General features: G+C 45.8%; 1 protein-coding gene across 3 annotated transcripts in view; it reads right to left on the bottom strand.

Annotated features, from left to right (window-relative positions):
- Positions 1-2,767: 2,767 nt before the first annotated feature.
- The window catches only part of RGL1 (ral guanine nucleotide dissociation stimulator like 1), a 281,220-nt gene continuing 266,120 nt past the window's right edge, over positions 2,768-17,867 (bottom strand). For all 3 annotated transcript variants that reach the window (XM_067029293.1, XM_067029307.1, XM_059074830.2), the window contains 4 exons: positions 16,898-17,084; positions 12,781-13,035; positions 7,888-8,002; positions 2,768-5,180 (listed from right to left, as the gene is read on the bottom strand). In XM_067029293.1, coding sequence (XP_066885394.1) covers positions 4,993-5,180; positions 7,888-8,002; positions 12,781-13,035; positions 16,898-17,084 — 745 coding nt within the window. In that variant the 3' untranslated portion in view covers positions 2,768-4,992. The remainder of the gene's footprint in view (positions 5,181-7,887; positions 8,003-12,780; positions 13,036-16,897; positions 17,085-17,867) is intronic.

Genomic DNA, 17,867 nt, shown 5'->3' with positions numbered 1-17,867 from the left:
GCGACCCCATCCCCTGTTTACTTTCCATCTATGAAATCTCATATTTTTTTTTTTTTTTTAGCTGATTAGACCAATTCGCTGACTTGCTGGAGGCTTGGATGTCAGATGTTATATAAACGAGGATCATCAGAAGTAGACATCTGGGGGCAAGGTATTATTTAGAATGCGTCTCCCATTTTGAAACTGGTGCCTTGGTGTTGGATTGGCCAAAAAGTTGGCTCGGGTTTTTCCATGAGCTGGTATGAAAAACCCGAACGAACTTTTTGGCCAACCCATCTTTTTTCTAAATGGCTGGAGCAACCCAGAAACCGTTTAAATCATTTACTTTTCTTCTTTTCTCAACTTGATTTACCCGTACCCTTTGTGTGGGAGATTGTGACTGCAGCACAAAATGTTGCTCTGAGTTGAAACAATCGTAGGAATAAAAATGATTTCTCCTGAGGAAACTTGTGACAAAGTACTCGATACTGATCACTGGTGTTCGCTCCTTTTAACTCCTCATTCAGTTGGTGATTTTCACCCACCCCACGGGTTCATCATGCATCCTAGGTGGGAGTTAACTCACAATGTCATCCTGGTCCTTACGGCCCTGTTTCCCCGTCTGCTAGATGAAATGATGCCCAGGATAAGAGGCAGCAGTGCTCCGACCAGCAGCAGACCTCTCCTTGGAGACTTGACAGAACCAGCCAGATGCACATCTAAGCAAGGTAGCCTGTGGAAATTCACATGTAGCTTTTGGAAATTCACATGGTTGGAAGGCTGGGCATGGAGCCAACAGAGCCCAGGCATCTTCTCGAGCTCCAGCAGGCTGTAGAGAAGCAGCTGCCAGGAAAGCCCAGTCCACTGTGACACCCACATAGCAGGGTTTGGTCATTCAGAGCCCTGCCCCTGACCTTTGGCAACTGACTTAACTGCTCTGGGCCTCAGCCCCCGGATCTGTAATACGAGGGCAGGGACTACATGATTTGTAAGATTCCTTCCAACTCTTAAGAAAATGTTAAATACCTCAAACTGTTAAATAAGTGAATTGCTTCCACAGTTTTCTGGGTAGAGATGTTGAAAAACCACACCAAGTGGTGGTTTTTCTAATTCGGAGTCTTAAATTAACTAAATTTGTCTGGCTTCTATTTGAATCTCGCAGTTTATGTGTAAACACTTTAAATTGCCTAGATTTTTAAAATTTGACATACAACTACATCTGTAAAGCAGCTCCTAGTTTAGTCAAAGTAGGTACCACATTAGAAGCATGTAAATTGGTGGTGACCACATGTTAGAAATAAATTCTATAAGGCTAATTCTAAACAAAATTAAATTACTCTTTTTTCTCCTCCTTTGAGCACCTCTCTTTCTTCAACCCTTCCTTTGCTCTGTGCAGCCCCCATCTCAAGTCCTCACTGCCATCTCCTCCAAACACTTTTCGGAGAATGTGGGAAGATGAACAAAGCCATGCACCCTAGTGAGAAGCCAGAACTCCTCTGTGCGGTGATGGAGATACTCGTCTACGCCAGGTGTCCTCCTACATTTCCCCATCTCCCCTGCATTTAGATTGGGGCCATAGACTGGCCAATGGACTGTGAATGGAAGTGATGTGGTCCCTTTCGTCTAAGGCAGTCAGGAAGAGTTATGAGTTCTCTCTACCATCACTGGGAGTTGAAGGAAAAATCTGAGATGGCGGAGTTGCAAGATGGAAGCTGCCTGGATCCTTGGAGCTGCTAAGGAGAGCTGCCCGATTTGCAATACCTAGTTCAGTTTTCAACGTGTCATAACTTAAGTTATTGCGATTTCATGGTTTGTTACTTTAGCCTAGGCTAGCCTAATAATCCCTTCCAGAATTATTTCATTTTAACAGAGATCCTAGGGGAAACGGTCATGCAAAACATGAAGGAAATAACTTCCCATAGTGGAACTGTGGATACCGGTTGTAACTGGTGCCATTGCAGCAGCCCTGTAGAAAAAGAGGGTTGACGTCGGGGAAGCTTCTCGATACCACTAAAACTGGGACACGGGGCAATACTGTATGCCTCTAATGGTCCTGTGCTGCATGGCAAATTTGAAAAGGCTCCAGAGAAGGAAATTTTAAGACATTATTCCTTCAGGCAAAGATCTCCCCAAGCTGCTTCTACAGGGAGGCAAAACAAGGGAACCCACTTTCTCAAATGATCTTGAAAACATAGTCACCTAGTGCCAGACATAGAAATCCCTTTTTTTTTTCCTGCCCATATTATCGATTATTAAAACACTTACTTGGTTTTCTCCACTATCCCACAAGGACCCAGAAAACTTGATAATGTGGATCCATTTAGGAATCCCTTTTTTTGGGGGGAAACAATGTGACGGAATGACAACGTGCATCTGTTGAATGAAGCCGCCTTTTGGGAAGACCTTGTTTCCTTCCTCCGCTGAGGCCCTCCCGGCTTCCGGAGCACCACGAATGGTTTCAAGGATTGTGCAGATGGTGGCAACTGGAGACTCAGGAAAGGCTGTCAAAAAGAAGGTAAAGTACTGCCTTGGATCCCAACACTGTTTGATTTTATACAGAGTGTCCCCAGCCAAACTACTCCTAAGAATGCCGTCCAGCAAGGCATCACATCTGATGGCAGTTTCCTAAGACGTCGTTCTTTCCCCTAAATGCGCACGTCACTTGCCAGTGGAGAGGGTCCCTCCTAACTGTGCCACTGGCTTTTCCTCTGCTCCCCCCAACTGAACCAGCATGGGCTTCCAAAATGCTCCTTGACGTACCTGGAACCCAGATCCACCAGATTAATACTCCAGATACAATCCCTTTGGGTCTGGCCGCACACGCCAGCCAAGTCCCAAGCCAGTTTATTAATTTGACCAAAAGGCAAACAGCGGATGGAGATGCAGAAAGACAAGCATGCGAGCAGCTAACAGTATTAACCCGGCTGTCCACCAGGAAACAAATTTAAGACATTTAAAGTGGCATTAAATAAATGAGGCTATGTTTTATCTACTCGTAACTTCCATTGTCTTTTTTAAAAAAGGAAAAAATATATATATTTTACATTGCAGTATATAAATCTAGACTCTACATATACAGTATAAATACACAAGGCGAGCACATGGGCACAACATGTATGTCTTGGTAGCCGCGCCCTAAACCAGGCCAAGAGTTCTACATTTTCTTTTTGACCTTCCGACCAAGAAATTCAGGCTGAGGCTACGTTTCCTTCAGTCCCCATGACGTCTAGCACCCTGGCTGTCCCTCCTCCACGCACAGAAGCACAAATCGAACCAGCCTCGAAAACAAACAGAAGAAAAGTGCTTTTCAACTAGTTGAAACCAGTCGGTCTTTACAATGCTGTCTGATCTAGAAAGACCTAAAGGAAATCTGAGGCCTTCCTGGCTCATTCTCGTTCTTTGGTCCACCGCCACAAATCTCTAGACTTTCCCTGGTGTTTCTTGCAGATTTCATATGGCTATTTATGTAACATAAATCACACATAACCTTTGGGAGCTGTCTTACAGGATAGAAAAAAAAAAAAAAAAAAAGCTCCACATTACAATCTGCACTTCATGTCTGGGTTCATTCTTTATTTTTGGAATAAAAACTGGTAATTTGAGAATTTTCTTCTTAAAAAGGACAACATTCTGAAAGTGCTTCTTAAACGTGTCAACATCCCACATATGGCTTTGTAATTCAAACCCCAGCCACAGCTCAGATGTGAAAGGGAGAGGATGATGGTGGTACTGGAGACAAAAGGGTCACTTAACGGTGATACTGTGATACCAAGGGGGGAAACCTGAAAAAAAAAAAAAAAAGTTATTGATTCCACCTGGAAGAATGTACCTCTTTAGAAACGAGCTGGATAATATACGGAGCCCCATTTCTTTCCCCGTGACTAGGCACAGGAAGGCTGTAAAAGTTAATAAGTAAAACAGGACACTGCTCTCGGCAGTGAACATCTTCACAGAGCAATCGCTGTTCAGAAATCTTTCACAGGCTCAAAATCATCAGTTATAGTCGATCGCAGTAGGAATTTCTACACCTGAGGAACAAATTGCACGTAATATAGAGGTACTGCGATCCAGATGGCAAAAGACTGCAGACATGTAGTTTCACATGCAAAAGGCAATCAGAAAAGAACAATGAAGTAGCGGCATTCCGAGACAGATCAGAGTCCACGTGAGTGATCATCCTTTAGCGCTTTCCTTTCTGGCTGATAAGTTACCAAAGAACGTGGCTGTATGTGCAAGAATGATTGTGATATGTTCTTTAGGGGGGGAAACAAACAATGCAGTTGCCAGAGATCAAAATGGGCTTGTGTGGCCTCCAGAGGTGTCACGACGGCTGGACCAGGCCTCCAAAGCTGCTCCTTGCCCTCCCTGGGGTAGCAGAAACTGGCCGATGCAAGCAGAGGTCAAAGCCACTGGCTCATCCAAACCCCTTTCCGAAGTGGCCTTTCATTCAGCCTGTGGCAGTTCCCACCTCTGCGGTTGTTCTTTTCTGGTGGCACTTGATTGAGAAAGTAATCCTCTCCCTTTACAAAAATAGTTTGGACTGCTTATAATACTGGCACAAAGGACACTCTGTATTCCTAGGGTTGATTCCGTTTACTTGGAAGGGATGAGACGAGGTTCTCAGTTCCTTCCAGTTCCCTGTAAAAAGTGACCTCGACTTCCCAGGCCATTGTGCAAATTTGTTTCTCCATAGTCCAGAATATCCCATAAGTCCCTCGTATTTATATATATACACACACATACCAAATATGTGTACATACATATATATTTATAAATGTGGGTAATTTTGCATTTCGGTCTCCGATAGGTCAAAGAGAATCATCCTTTCCGTGTGAAGTTCATCTCCGATTTCCCCACGATGCCTATCCTAGTGCCTTGCACACCAGAGGTACTCAATAAATATCTGTCCACCTCACCAATGATCCTCTAACACTGGGTGGTAGCTGCAATCACCACGGCCTGTTCTCAGCCCCACCCTGCCTTTGGCAAGCAAGGGGCCACTGGTCTCTCCCTTCAGAGGGTGATTTTGCTGTGTCTGTTGCTCCAGCAGCCCCGTTTGGCTGTCCTGGGCAACGTCAGGCTGGTCCGGCTACGCAGTTTTACTTGCTCTTCCACAGAGTTCTTTTTGCGTAAGATGAAGTCAAAGTTCACTTGGCTGTTCATGGCATAGAAAACATTTGCCGAGTCTGGGATCACGAGTTCTAAAAAAGATGAGGAAAGAGAAGGTAGTCAGCTCGGGTAGGTCAGCCCAGCACTGACCGTGGCAGGTGGAAGTTCGGCTCAGACACGCGGCTGGGACTATGGCCCTTTGTCCCTGGAATGCAAACGGAGCCAGACAATGACCACCACTCCCTCCCCGCAAATTGGTTCCAACAATTTCCCGATCCCAAGTTACAAAACCTAAGTGCGAATCCAATCTTAGAAATTCAAGCCCTGAACAAGATGTGCAAGTGAAGGATGTTTCGGCTGGAAGGAAGTGCAGTAGGAAGTAGAGGCCTCCAGGAGTTAAAAGACATTCCCAAGAGCACAGCTAGTCAGGGGCAGAACTAGGACCCAAACCCGGATTTCCAGCCTCCCGCAGTCCATTTTCCACTCCACTATGCAGTTTTTCACAGAGACTAAGCGAATCCAATAACCCGGGAAAAAGCCAGAAAATCTACACCGTTTTCCAGAACTCTTTACTTGGAATATCAAAATATTTTTTAATTAATCCCACATCAAACCAGTATGTTACACCATTTGAGGCCTTGCTTCCTTAAGAACTTGCATTTTAATATTAAAGGGCGACCAAATAAGATAGTATCTATCTCTTAACATTTAAAGCATTGGCTACTGCAGTGACTCCCACCTATATAGACAGCTATAATTTCTGAACAAGGATTATTCCAAGCATAATATGAAGTTATCGAGCAAAGTGATTTGAATTCATTTTCACTTTTAAAAGAAGGTATATATACTCTTTAGCACTCAGGGGTAATGGATACCTTAAAAGGAAAAAAAAGGGGAAAAGGGGGTAAAAAAGGGGAATAAAAAGGTAAAATGTGCACGTCTTGCTTTGTGGCAGTGGAGTGACGGAGGCAACTAGGAGAGGTGCCTGCCTGAAGAACTGGGTTAAGTCGACCTTATGTTAATTTAGACCACTGAGATTCCACAGCACGACTGATGCAATCAGGTTCTGCGTGACCCTGCTACATTTTGCACAAATGTTCCATAAAGGATAACTCCCTTAAAGTGTCCCCAGCCTCCTGACCACATATTCCTGGGTCAGTAACAACCTACCTCACAGCTATATATCAACATATCTCCAATACAGTACACTTTCGGGTGCATTATTTCCTGTCATAATCACCCATGATGCACAAGGAACCAGTAGGGTATTGTTGCCATTTAACTAATTAAGGACCAAGGCCCAGGGAGGTCAAGCAGCCCACCTGCCACCACACAGCTGGTGAAGCTGGGCCCCAGCTGCACTCCGGGACTCCTGGACCTTCACATCCACTGGCCTTACCTTGGCGTGTTGGTTTGTGGACGACACGGTAAAACCTGAGACCACTTTTCAGGCTTGGACTTTTAACAGTAACTATATTAAAAGATGAAACTGACGGGCTTCCCTGGTGGCGCAGTGGTTGAGAGTCCGCCTGCCGATGCAGGGGACGCGGGTTCGTGCCCCGGTCCGGGAAGATCCCACGTGCCGCGGAGCGGCTGGGCCCGTGAGCCGTGGCCGCTGAGCCTGCGCGTCCGGAGCCTGTGCTCCGCAACGGGAGAGGCCACAACAGTGAGAGACCCGCGTACCGCAAAAAAAAAAAAAAAAAAAAAAAAACGTTAAAACAAAAGATGAAATTGAGAAAGGTTTGCCCCATGACCTAGGGCTCAGCTGGACGAAAGAAAACTTGCAAGAACTGTTTCAGAGGCTATAGTTTTTCATCGCTAAGAAAAGGTACAACTCCAACTTCGCCTACTGTCATTGGGGCCTGAGATACAGCCCTGGGTGATTTGTTGGTCAAATGGAGTATGAATAACTGCTCCCTTCCATCCCCTCCGCCTTGTATAATTCTTTTCCTTTCTAGGGGGAATGCTTGCTGGGGAACAGCCCTCCCTTGAGACACTTGCATTGGTCTGTGCTGGGTCTGTCAGCAGACAGACCTCCTTGTGCACTTGGAAAAGAGACTCAGTCTGCCTGAGCCTCTTTCTCGGATGTGACACGGCATAGAGGAGTTACCTACCAGCTCGCCTCCCCCCCCTCAACAAATACAACCCCAATTCAGATTAGCAAATCGATACATGCAGGGGGATTATGTGCCCGGAGTTTTCATAAAAGGGATTTCTTCAACTAATGGACTCCTAGGCAAACTGGAGCATTTCATAATCACCAGTTCTTTCCCTCAGTAAGTGTGAGGTAAAGAACCTTGCAATCCCGGCGCCGGAACCTTTTGCCGCTTGAAGATCCATCATGAATAAGGATCAACTGAAGGACAGACTCTCATACGTGGTTAACTGAAACCATGAGAAATTACCGCAGGAACTGCGACCTTTCAGGGTCACGCAGGACCTGGACGCACGTTATTGGTTAATGGAGGTGCGTGGCCGTCCGCAAAGAGCCAACAGACCCCATCCATCCCCCAACTGCTGACACAGGGAGGGACCTCTTCCTACGAGAAGGATTGAGGAGGAGTTTAGAGAGAACGGGCGGAAGGAACGCTCAGCAAAACCGCAAAAAGCAACAAGGGTTGCTGGGCAACCAGCCTGAGACGCTGGATTCTACAAGCGAGGGGATGGCATATGGCTCCCGGCAACTCCACCCTAGCGTGATTAGAAACCCTCACTTGGTTCCATTTAAGAAAGACATTGTATCCACTTCCCGTCTTCTCACACTGGGGTAATCTGCCTTGAGAAGGGACACGCGCCTACCTTTGTCCTCCGAGATGACCTGTACCAGCTCGTACACCTCAGCGGGGTCCGAGTCCAGATTGTGCTTCAACATTGCCCTCTGGATCACGGCGGGAGTTTTATCCTGGCTCGTCAACTGGGAAGACAGTGAAAGGGTGTGTCAAGCATTTAGCTTCATGTCTCCTGGAAGAGTTGTGCCGTCCCGGGAGAAATGGCCAGGTGGAGTGAGAAAGGACCAAGAGCCAGCACTCCTAAGTTCCAGTCCTGGCTCCATCCTCAGATAACAGGTCATCTTCTCTCTCGGTCACCTGCTCTCTCAGAGCCACAGTGTCTTAACCCCATCAAAACAGAGAGACTGGGTGCCTTGCCAGTTCCAATGGAGGTTCCGATGGAAGAATATATATATGAGGGAATTGTGAAAAATGCACAGCGTTTGCAGTCCTGGGCCAAAATTATCCTCACCTGTTGAGCACTGGTTACAACCTGTGGGTCAGAACGGCCACGGTTCTGCACACGGACCATTTCAAAAAGCACAAGTGGCTCTACAACCCGGGAATCCCACCCCTAGGTATCTACCAAGAAAAATAAAAGCATTATGTCCACGAAAGGACTTGTACACAAACGTTCACAGCAGATTTATTCATAACAGCCCCAAAGTGGAATCAACCTGAATCTCCATCAATAGGAGAACAGGGGAGGATAAGGACAGTGTAGTGCGTTCACGATAAGAGCACGACTCGGCAGCTAGAGGGAGCTGAGAACTGAAACATGCAACAACGTGATGCATCCCACAAACATCAGGGGTGAGCCAGAGAAAGCAGACACAGAAGACGACACGCTGCAAGAGTCTGTTCTTTCAAAAACAGGCCAAATTAACCTGCGGGGTTAGAAAACTAGCTAACCTTATCTTCAACTAAGGTTAAAGCAGGATTGAAGGGGCATAAGGGAATTTTGGACGGGGCGGATACAAAATGTTATGTATCTAGACTTGGGGTGGTGGTTATATAACAGAAGTATACATATGTAACTCTATGTATACATATATATGGTTATAGTTATAAAAACCCAAAGAACTGAACACTTCAGATCTATGTATGTAATTATATGTAAATTACGCTTCAATAAAAATGAGCTTCTAAGTGTTTAAAAATAATAAATCTAACATTTTTTAAAGTACAAGTTAAGCCTCCTCTCACCGCAATTCTCCCCTTCATCTCTGCCCATCAGCCAACTATTCTCACGGTGCTCAGAGCAACAGGAAAAGGGGGCTGACTTATGTACCACGGATTATTCTTACTTAAAAATAAAAGCTGTTCTCACCAAGAGGTAAGAGGAGAGAGACAGGCAAAAAACAAAAAAAGAAGAGACGACAACGTAGTAGTCTGATTTTTTCCAAGAAACTGTTATTGTGAGCCCAAGGATGTCTGGGCCCACAGGCCTCCCTCCCAGCTGGGGCAGCAGCTGTATTTGTGATTCAGTAAACAATATGCATTACAATGGGGTCCCTGTAAGTGACATAGAATGTTCAAGGGTCTGTTACCAAAACATCTAGCGCCTCCTTATACAAGCGAGAAATAGATGCATACAAAATTCTAAAGGAGAAAAATAAATTTTTCGTAGTCTAAAGGAAGTACTCCTGCAGTCGGATCAAACTGGTCCAGGAGCATAAAAAGCCAGAGGAGAAAGGACACCAACTTGGGGGATGGTTGTTGGGTTAAGGTGGGTTAATGTTAAGTTATCAGCTTTAAACCTACCTAAGGAGAAAACCAGGCTACCCTTATTTTACCTTAAACCTCCCCAGGTGTGTCCAAACAAGGATGGGCTGGCCAAGGGCTTTCCTTGAGAGTCTGTCACTTTGTACCATAAATGCTACCGTGGGGAACTGATGATCACAGACAATACTAACAGCTCAGCCGTGCGGCCTTATGCTGATATCCTGAACCAGCACTGGCCAGTAGATACATATAATTTGAGCCTCATCTGTAATTTAATTAATTTATTTTATTTTATTTAGATTTTTTTTAATGTGGACCATTTTTAAAATCTTTATTGAATTTGTTACAATATTGCTTTCTGTTTTATGTTTTTTGTTTTTTCCTGGCCGTGAGGCACGTGGGATCTCAGCGCCCCGACCAGGGATCGAACCCGCACCCCCTGCGGTAGAAGGCGAAGTCTTAACCACTGGACCTCCAGGGAAGTCCCTTATCTGTAATTTTAAATACCTAGTAGCCACATTTAAATTTTTTTCAAAAGGGAAATTTTAGTATTTTACTTAACCCAATACGTCCAAAATATTGTATCAGCATAAAATCAATACAAAATTGTTAATACGATATTTTACGTTCTCATTATTGTTATTTTTTTGTGCCAAGCCTTCCAATACCCGGTGTGTATTTCACACTTACAGCCTATCTCAATTGGGACTTTGCCCATTTCAAATGCTCAACCACCACATGTGGCGGGTGGTTAGGATAATGCACTAATGCATGACGCTTGGGTGCCACCCTCACACACCTTAAACGGGAATGCGAAACGTTCCCTGTACCCTTCCCGGAGCTTAGTTTTCTAACGCCACAGGGGGGCCTGTTTCTGAAAGATCAGACTCCGGCAGGATGCGGGATATCTGATTTCTTTGGCTCAACGTGGTGTTTGAGAGATTCATCCACATTGCTGCGTGCTCGGTTCTCGGTTCCTTTTGGTTCAGAGACACCGCAGTGACACAGCTGGCACTTACTCCCCTGGCTGGCACATATGAGAGAAGCCATGTGAGTAAACCACCCTGAAAATACAATAATACAGCTGATGACCTCGGCTGCCTGGTGGCACCCCTTCCTCTCGGACACTCGCTTATCACCCCTCCCTCACTACCACGTGGGTTCCGCCTCAGCCCTTCCTCACTCGCTGCACGACCACATCCAGCTGGTGGAGCTGGACAACTCCCAGCGTTCGACCCCAGCACCACCAGCCTTGCACCAACCTGTGTTTCTCACCACCTACTAGGTGACGCCATTTGGATGTCCTATGGTGACCTTGGATTTAAGTGCACCCCAAACCCCCTGCTCCCGTACTTACACTGCACTTGACGGGACCACCAACCATCCAGCTGCCTGGACAACCTTTCATCCTCCCTCTTCCACTGCCCCAGAACAGTAACCAAAAAGTTCATAGCTAAATGGATGAATTCCATAATTCTAACTTAGAAAAATCTTGCAAAAATCCATACCATCTCCAGCCACATGACCATCATTCAAACCCTTAACACATCCTACATGGAATATAACGGCAGCTTCTAACTCGCTCCGCCACCTCCAGTCTACTCCCCCTGCACTTCTGAATCAGGTCTCCACAATGCCAGCTACTTCTCTAAAGAACAAATCTGATCGCCACGTAAAAGCCTGCGATAAGACTCTACTGCAACATTAATGCAAACTCCTTCATGAGGCCCGCAGGCCCTTTACAATCTGATCTGACCTCTATTAAAGTATTTAATACATTTTGAAAAATGCTTTATGATCTCTCTTTTTTTTAATTTTTTGCGGTACGCGGGCCTCTCACTGTTGTGGCCTCTCCCGTTGCGGAGCACAGGCTCCGGACGCACAGGCTCAGCGGCCACGGCTCACGGGCCCAGCCGCTCCGCGGCATGTGGGATCCTCCCGGACCGGGGCACGAACCCGCGTCCCCTGCATCGGCAGGCGGACTCTCAACCACTGTGCCACCAGGGAAGCCCTATGATCTCCTGTTTGATTTTAAGTTCCTCAAAGACAGAAATGTCTCATTCATCTCCCTGTTCCCAAAGCCTGGTCCAATGCCCAGTACACAACTAATGTTCAAGAAGTATTTTGTTGATTTAGTGAACGCTTTCGTAAAGCTTTTCTTCAGATGTTAAAAGACAGTGCCTCCTTATCACTTACATCATATTCAAAGCTGAGCTTATAAGCAGTCAGTGTGGCTCGAAGAAGGCAACTCATGAAGATGCGGAGAGATGTGAGATTTACGTTTTACTGTGGGATTTTACTGCAAAGGAGAGTCTGCTTTTCAATACATGATACATCCTTTAAGATTAGGAGTCTAGGGCTTCCCTGGTGGCGCAGTGGTTGAGAGTCCGCCTGCCGATGCAGGGGACACGGGTTCGTGCCCCAGTCCGGGAAGATCCCACATGCCGCGGAGCGGCTGGGCCCGTGAGCCATGACCTCTAAGCCTGCGCGTCCGGAGCCTGTGCTCCGCAACGGGAGAGGCCACAGCGGTGAGAGGCCCACGTACTGGGGAAAAAAAAAAAAAAAGATAAGGAGTCTATTCTTGTAATAAACACAGCAGACCTTACACACCCAAGGTTATTACCAGGAGAGGCTCTGTATGTAGTCCAAAAAGACTGTCATTATTCAACACATTTTTGGGACTGTGCTCAGAAACAGAGTTTTTCTAGGAAGCTCAAAAAGGTCAGGCTCATTTATTTATAAGCATAGTTCCTCGTGGACGCCAACTGTATGTCCAGCTTGATCATCCACTTTACTAATTCTGAGTCCAAGTGACTAAAGGAGAAAACGTTGCCACCACCGAGGACACTGCTAAGAACGCACAGCAATTCGGTGATAAACGCAGACACGTTAATCCCCAGGAAGACCTGCAAGGAGGCGCGCAACAGTGGCGTCTTCCCTGGGATACATTTATGCAGCCATCTCAACTGAGAGTTTTGAAGAGGGTGATACTGACCTGGATGTATAAGGTTTAGCAACTTTTAAGACGTAAAAATTATATCCTGTACGCACTGCTGATACGCAGATTTTTATATATTATTAGTCTACATCCAGGGAAATTTCGGCATTGGTTCATGCGGCACGTACTCGTTTTGTGTGAATGCACGTACACGTGCTGACACGGCGCGTGAGTACCCGGGGGTCGGTCCGAGCGCCTTACCATGATGCTCTTGTACATGTTGCCGTTGTTGTCCTCTATGCTGATGCGGATTATGCAGGTGTCTTCGTTCTGTTGGTTGTAAACGGGGGGCAGCACTGTCGAGGTAATGGATGTCACAGAGACAGAGCGCTTGTGGATTTTCGGGTTGTTGTTGCAGGGCGGAGGGGAGGAGAGGGGATTCATCAAGGACGACATCCCTGAGGAAGTTGTGTCCATAGAATGGATGGAGGAACACGAGGAGGAGGACTCGGAGAGCTGGAAGGGTAAACACACCCCAGAAGGAAACAGAACTGTTAGGAACCTTGGCCAACAGTGTGCTTCCCGAGGTTCAAAGCAGAGGTCGATGTTGAGACTAATGAACTTCCGTTATTTCCTCCACAGCAGCCCACAGCACACGTGCGTCTTATTTCTGGTGGAAGCACCCCCACGGCGGACGCCTGTCAGTGACTCAGTGCTCAGCCGAATCGCTCTGCATCATGGGAGGCAAGGTGGTCCTCTCATTTCCCTAGCTTTTAGCTGCTCTGAAGGAGGTTAACCAGCAGGTGGCAGCAAACACCAGAAACTAGAGGCAATGTGGGCTTGTTGAAGGCACCCCAACGCTCACCGGGCAGAAAGTAAAGCCCAGTCCTGCTGCCTCGAGCAGGAAGGATGCTTGACCTGCCCGCAGAGATCCTTTGAAATTGTGATTCCCTTTCACCGTCAGATTTTGGAGCAGGAGAGAAATGGCTATATTTTTAGAAGTTTCTAAAATGAGGACCACAGATTATCCAGCACTGCAGGGAACATGAGGCCTGGAAGGGCACCTGGAGATGGCCTGGCCCCAATCCCTCTCTGCTCCTGAGGAACCTGAGGCCACAGCTGTTGACAGCACCAGCAGGCTGTGCTCTCAAGTTTCCTGACTTCCATGGTCAGGTTCACAGAGCAAGGGTGCAGCCAAGGCCCAGTCTGGAGTCGGTGAGAATGTGGTGCATGAACACAGCACACCACTGCCCCAGGGATGCTCAGCGCTCTGAGGTTTGTGATGAGCTTTCAGACATCTTATCTCATTCTCGTCTCCCAGCTATCTTGTGAACACAATTCAGAGCATTAGAAATATGAGGGAAACACGATTCAGAGAAAGAGAGTGACTTGCCCAAGGGAACACAGCCTATGAGAGGCTCCACCACTTAACCACATTTGCTTCCAGAACCAACTGTACACATTTTCATGTTGTATACCAAGGATAATGAGAAAATGAGGTACTAGAGTTAATGTGTTTTTTCTGATTAACGACAGGGTTCTTATATGTGCAACACCAGAGAAATAGGATGCTCCCAACTCATTAGGTGGTGGTCCAAAAATATCATTAATTGAATCATTTGAAATATCAATTCTTTTTATAGAAAATTGCAAATAATTTCTCAAAATGAGCTGAGCTAAATTATACCACATTAATCCAATAAAATAATCTGGAAGTCATTTAAAAAATAAATAACTTACTAATTTCTTTCGTACCCATCTACCCTCCCAGGGAAACAAAGAACAGAAATTTAGCTTTCTGATTATCTGGCTTCCAAGTAAAATGGAGTCTCCTCTATTTTATTTCCTATGACTTCCCTTTCCTGTGGCATAACTGTACATTAAATAACCATACATTCAATTTGACTGCATCATTAGTTTAATAGAGCCAGCAAGATGATGTGACAACTCTAGTAATATAGGAGTCTAACTGAGGCTTTATCATAACATTGTTTAGTTACTTGTTTTTTTTCTTAGCTTCCCAAGTGAATCAACTTAGTGGCTCAATTTGAGGGCTAACTGGTGGTGGATAATTTTAACAGCCTGACTTTGCTTGCAGGTATACTACACAGTAGCCAAGAGGGTCCCCTTTCCAATTACTGGTTTAATTTTTTCCCCTTCCCTTTCCTCCACATAAATCCTTTCTCTTTTGTTAGATTTTTTCCATGATTTTAATGACATTCACATTTCAGATAAAGCCTTGAAGATGCCTGGGTTATAGCACCATTAAACAGACCACCTCTTGAGCCCAAATTCTTACTGGGAATTTAAGTAGCATGGAGCAAGTGTGAAATAAATGTTTAGAAACTACGATCAGGGGAATGAAGAAAAAGGAATGCAAATTACACTTTACTCAAAAGAGGGACCTCACAGTGTAGCCAGTGGGAAAGGCAGGGTGGACTTGGAGGGCTGCAGGACCTCAGTGTAGGGAGGAGCTGTGAAGGTCTCTGGGGCCAACCAAGCACTGAGAAGAACTGAGGCCTTTCCAGTTAACATTCGGGGCTTCTGCAGCCCAGCAACTACTTGCATCCAATTCAGTTACTCATTTTTAAACCCACAGAAATTCGTGACTCTGAAAAATGTTCATCCAAAGAATTAAAATTCATGACTTGCGCAAGAAACTGAAGAGCCAGTGTGATAAGGGAGGAGACAAAAAGGATACAGTAAGGGGTGTGCACAGGACACACGTAGGGCTTCTGCATAGTTTTAAAAGGGATGACCCGGACCTGTGTGCACGTCCGCTGCATCAACAGATGCGAATGTGATTCTACCTCCTTCCTGGACAGGGAGAAATCCCACAAAGATGTGGGCAACGGCTTAGTTGTCACTGTTGTACAATGTCCATCATCAGAAATGGGGCCTCAAAAGCTTAAGAGCCTGTCAAAAGGTGAATGATGGGGCCTCACTCCAGATTTTGACAAAGTCAGTGCTGAGTGTCAAGTCACGGAGAATGATTCCATCCCTGATTAAGGAGATATGCCTGAGAGAACAGCCAGCCCGTGGGTGTTTGCAGAGCTTTCCTTCAATATTTGGAGCATTAAAGATGTGTCTCCAGATTTCAAAGCAAAAAGGTGAGAAATCCCGCTAGGGCAGCATCTGAGTCATCTTAGGTCTAGTGAGCCCTTCCTGGATTGGCTATTTTGTGACAAGGTCACCTGAGGGTTCCCAGATTGCTGCTAGTGCTTATAACACAACGTGAAGCAGCACACGCATCCCCTTGCAGAATGGCAGATACAAATGAAAGGAAGGAATTGTTAGCAACACTCTACCTTACTGGCCTAAGCATAAGCTAAAGGGCCAGAAGTCACTTACACAGCAAGTCTGGCCAGCCAAGATCCTCCCCCAAATGGTGCAAGTCCTAGTCACATGAAAGTTGACATCTCTGATCCAAGCTCCTTGACCAACAGACTGAAGCAGGTGTGTATAGAAGATGAAGGTGGATCTTTTGTTTTCTTTTCACTTATTTATGCAGCTATGGAGAACAAAAACTCTCTCTGGGAATTCCTTTATCACCTCTCATCACTTCCCTTTTGGGGGACACAGTAGATTATACCCTTATTACCAATTCCTCAACCTCCCTTGCATCCATGCCCTTTGCCTTGAGACTCCACAGCTCCTCCCATGAGAAGTGGCATATAGTTCCCCACCTCATTTATTTATGTGGGATTTGGCCACATGATTTGCTTTGGCCAACACATTTTGGTAGATAGAACCCAAGTGAAGTCTTGTTACGTGCTTGCAGGACTGGGGCTGCCCTCTTGCTCATCCAATTTAGCACGATAAGAGCATGCCCTAGGTGGCTCCTAACTCCAAAAATAATGAGAGGCAGGTAGAGCAGACCTGGACCAAACCCATGGCCTAGAGCCAAGCCCAAACCAACCTGCAGATGCAGGACAGAGGATAAATGGTTGCTGTCTGAGGTCACTACGTTTTGGAGTGGTTTGCCCTGCACCATTATTGTGGTAAAACCTTGGCTGAGACAAGGTATGACACCAAGAGACTGACTCATCTTTGGCTCTTGACTTTTTGCTCCAAGAAAATTCTCCATCTCCTGAATAAAGTGCAGCTCATGTTACAAGTCATAGTCCTTCAGTTGCCTCTGGATGTGGGAATGGAACAATATTTCAAAGGCCCAATGAATGAACAAACAGCCTTAGTGCTTCTAGACATGTTTCTATAAGGAATGAGTCCCCAGATTGAACTCTGCTTTTAACACCTCTTAAAAACATGACTTGCAAAATGCTGTAGAGTGATCAACTGGAAAACAGACATCCCTCGTGTGGCAAACACTAGGTCAGGTGCCTGCATGAGGAATTACGGAAAAGGGTTAAGTATATACCTTTTTTTGAGCCTCATCAGGTGTGTCCATGGGAGTGATGGAGCCCTCCTCCGCCTCTGAGTGATTTGACTCACAGGATGACACACTGACGGAGTCCATGCTCTCACCAGAGCTCCCGCTGGCAGTGGACTTGGGCTGTTCTTTGGTGGGAGTGCTACTGGTGATAATGTCCGACCCCAGAAACAGTCTGCAGAAAACATAATGCCAGGCATTCAGGCTCTTACAAATCTGGAATCCACGATTAAGCAAATATTTTTGTGTTAATTGAATCCTTGATGTTTTCTCAGTCTTGTGTACCCTGTCATTATTATTTTAGGGAAACATCTGCTACAAAGTTTCTAACAGATCATGGTAAACATCTTGTCCCAATAGGTTATTTCTAACCTCAGAGAACACACAGATTGCTTAGCTGAATGAAAGGCCGTATTAATCTGAGGTCTTTCTGGGTCAATGGTTCTCCATTTTTTGAGAGTTCTGTACCACTCTGGCAGGGTCAAATTGCCGTGGCCACACCCCTATCACTTCCCACCATAAAAGGAAATCCAGGAGGCAGAAGAAGGAGGCTGGCACTGCACTGGACAAGAAACCAAGAAGGAAGACTTCTTTTCTAACAATCTAGTGAGCTAAAATAACCTAAACTCCTTCACTATAAAACAACTAAATAAGAAACATAAAAAATTCTTTTTAAAGTTGGGCTTGCAAGACAGTAAGAAAAGTCCCTGCAGGCCAGAGACGAAAAGTGCACTGAAAACCAGAACATGCAAACTAATTCTGCTCTGGATGGGGAGTGGAGGTACCAACCCTGGCAAGCTAGGCACATGGGTTTCAACACGTACGCAGGGCTCAAAGATGAGGGCTTCTGCCTATGTAAGGTGGGCAGTTAGTACTGACATCCTTTACAAAGAGTCAGGATCCTCAGAGGGCTGTACCCTTAGTAAAGAGATGGGCTAAAAAAAAAATCTTCCTACTG

This window comes from Kogia breviceps, chromosome 1, assembly GCF_026419965.1.
Source record: "Kogia breviceps isolate mKogBre1 chromosome 1, mKogBre1 haplotype 1, whole genome shotgun sequence".
Lineage (NCBI taxonomy): Eukaryota > Metazoa > Chordata > Mammalia > Artiodactyla > Physeteridae > Kogia > Kogia breviceps.
This window is presented reverse-complemented; position numbering and strand designations above follow the sequence as displayed.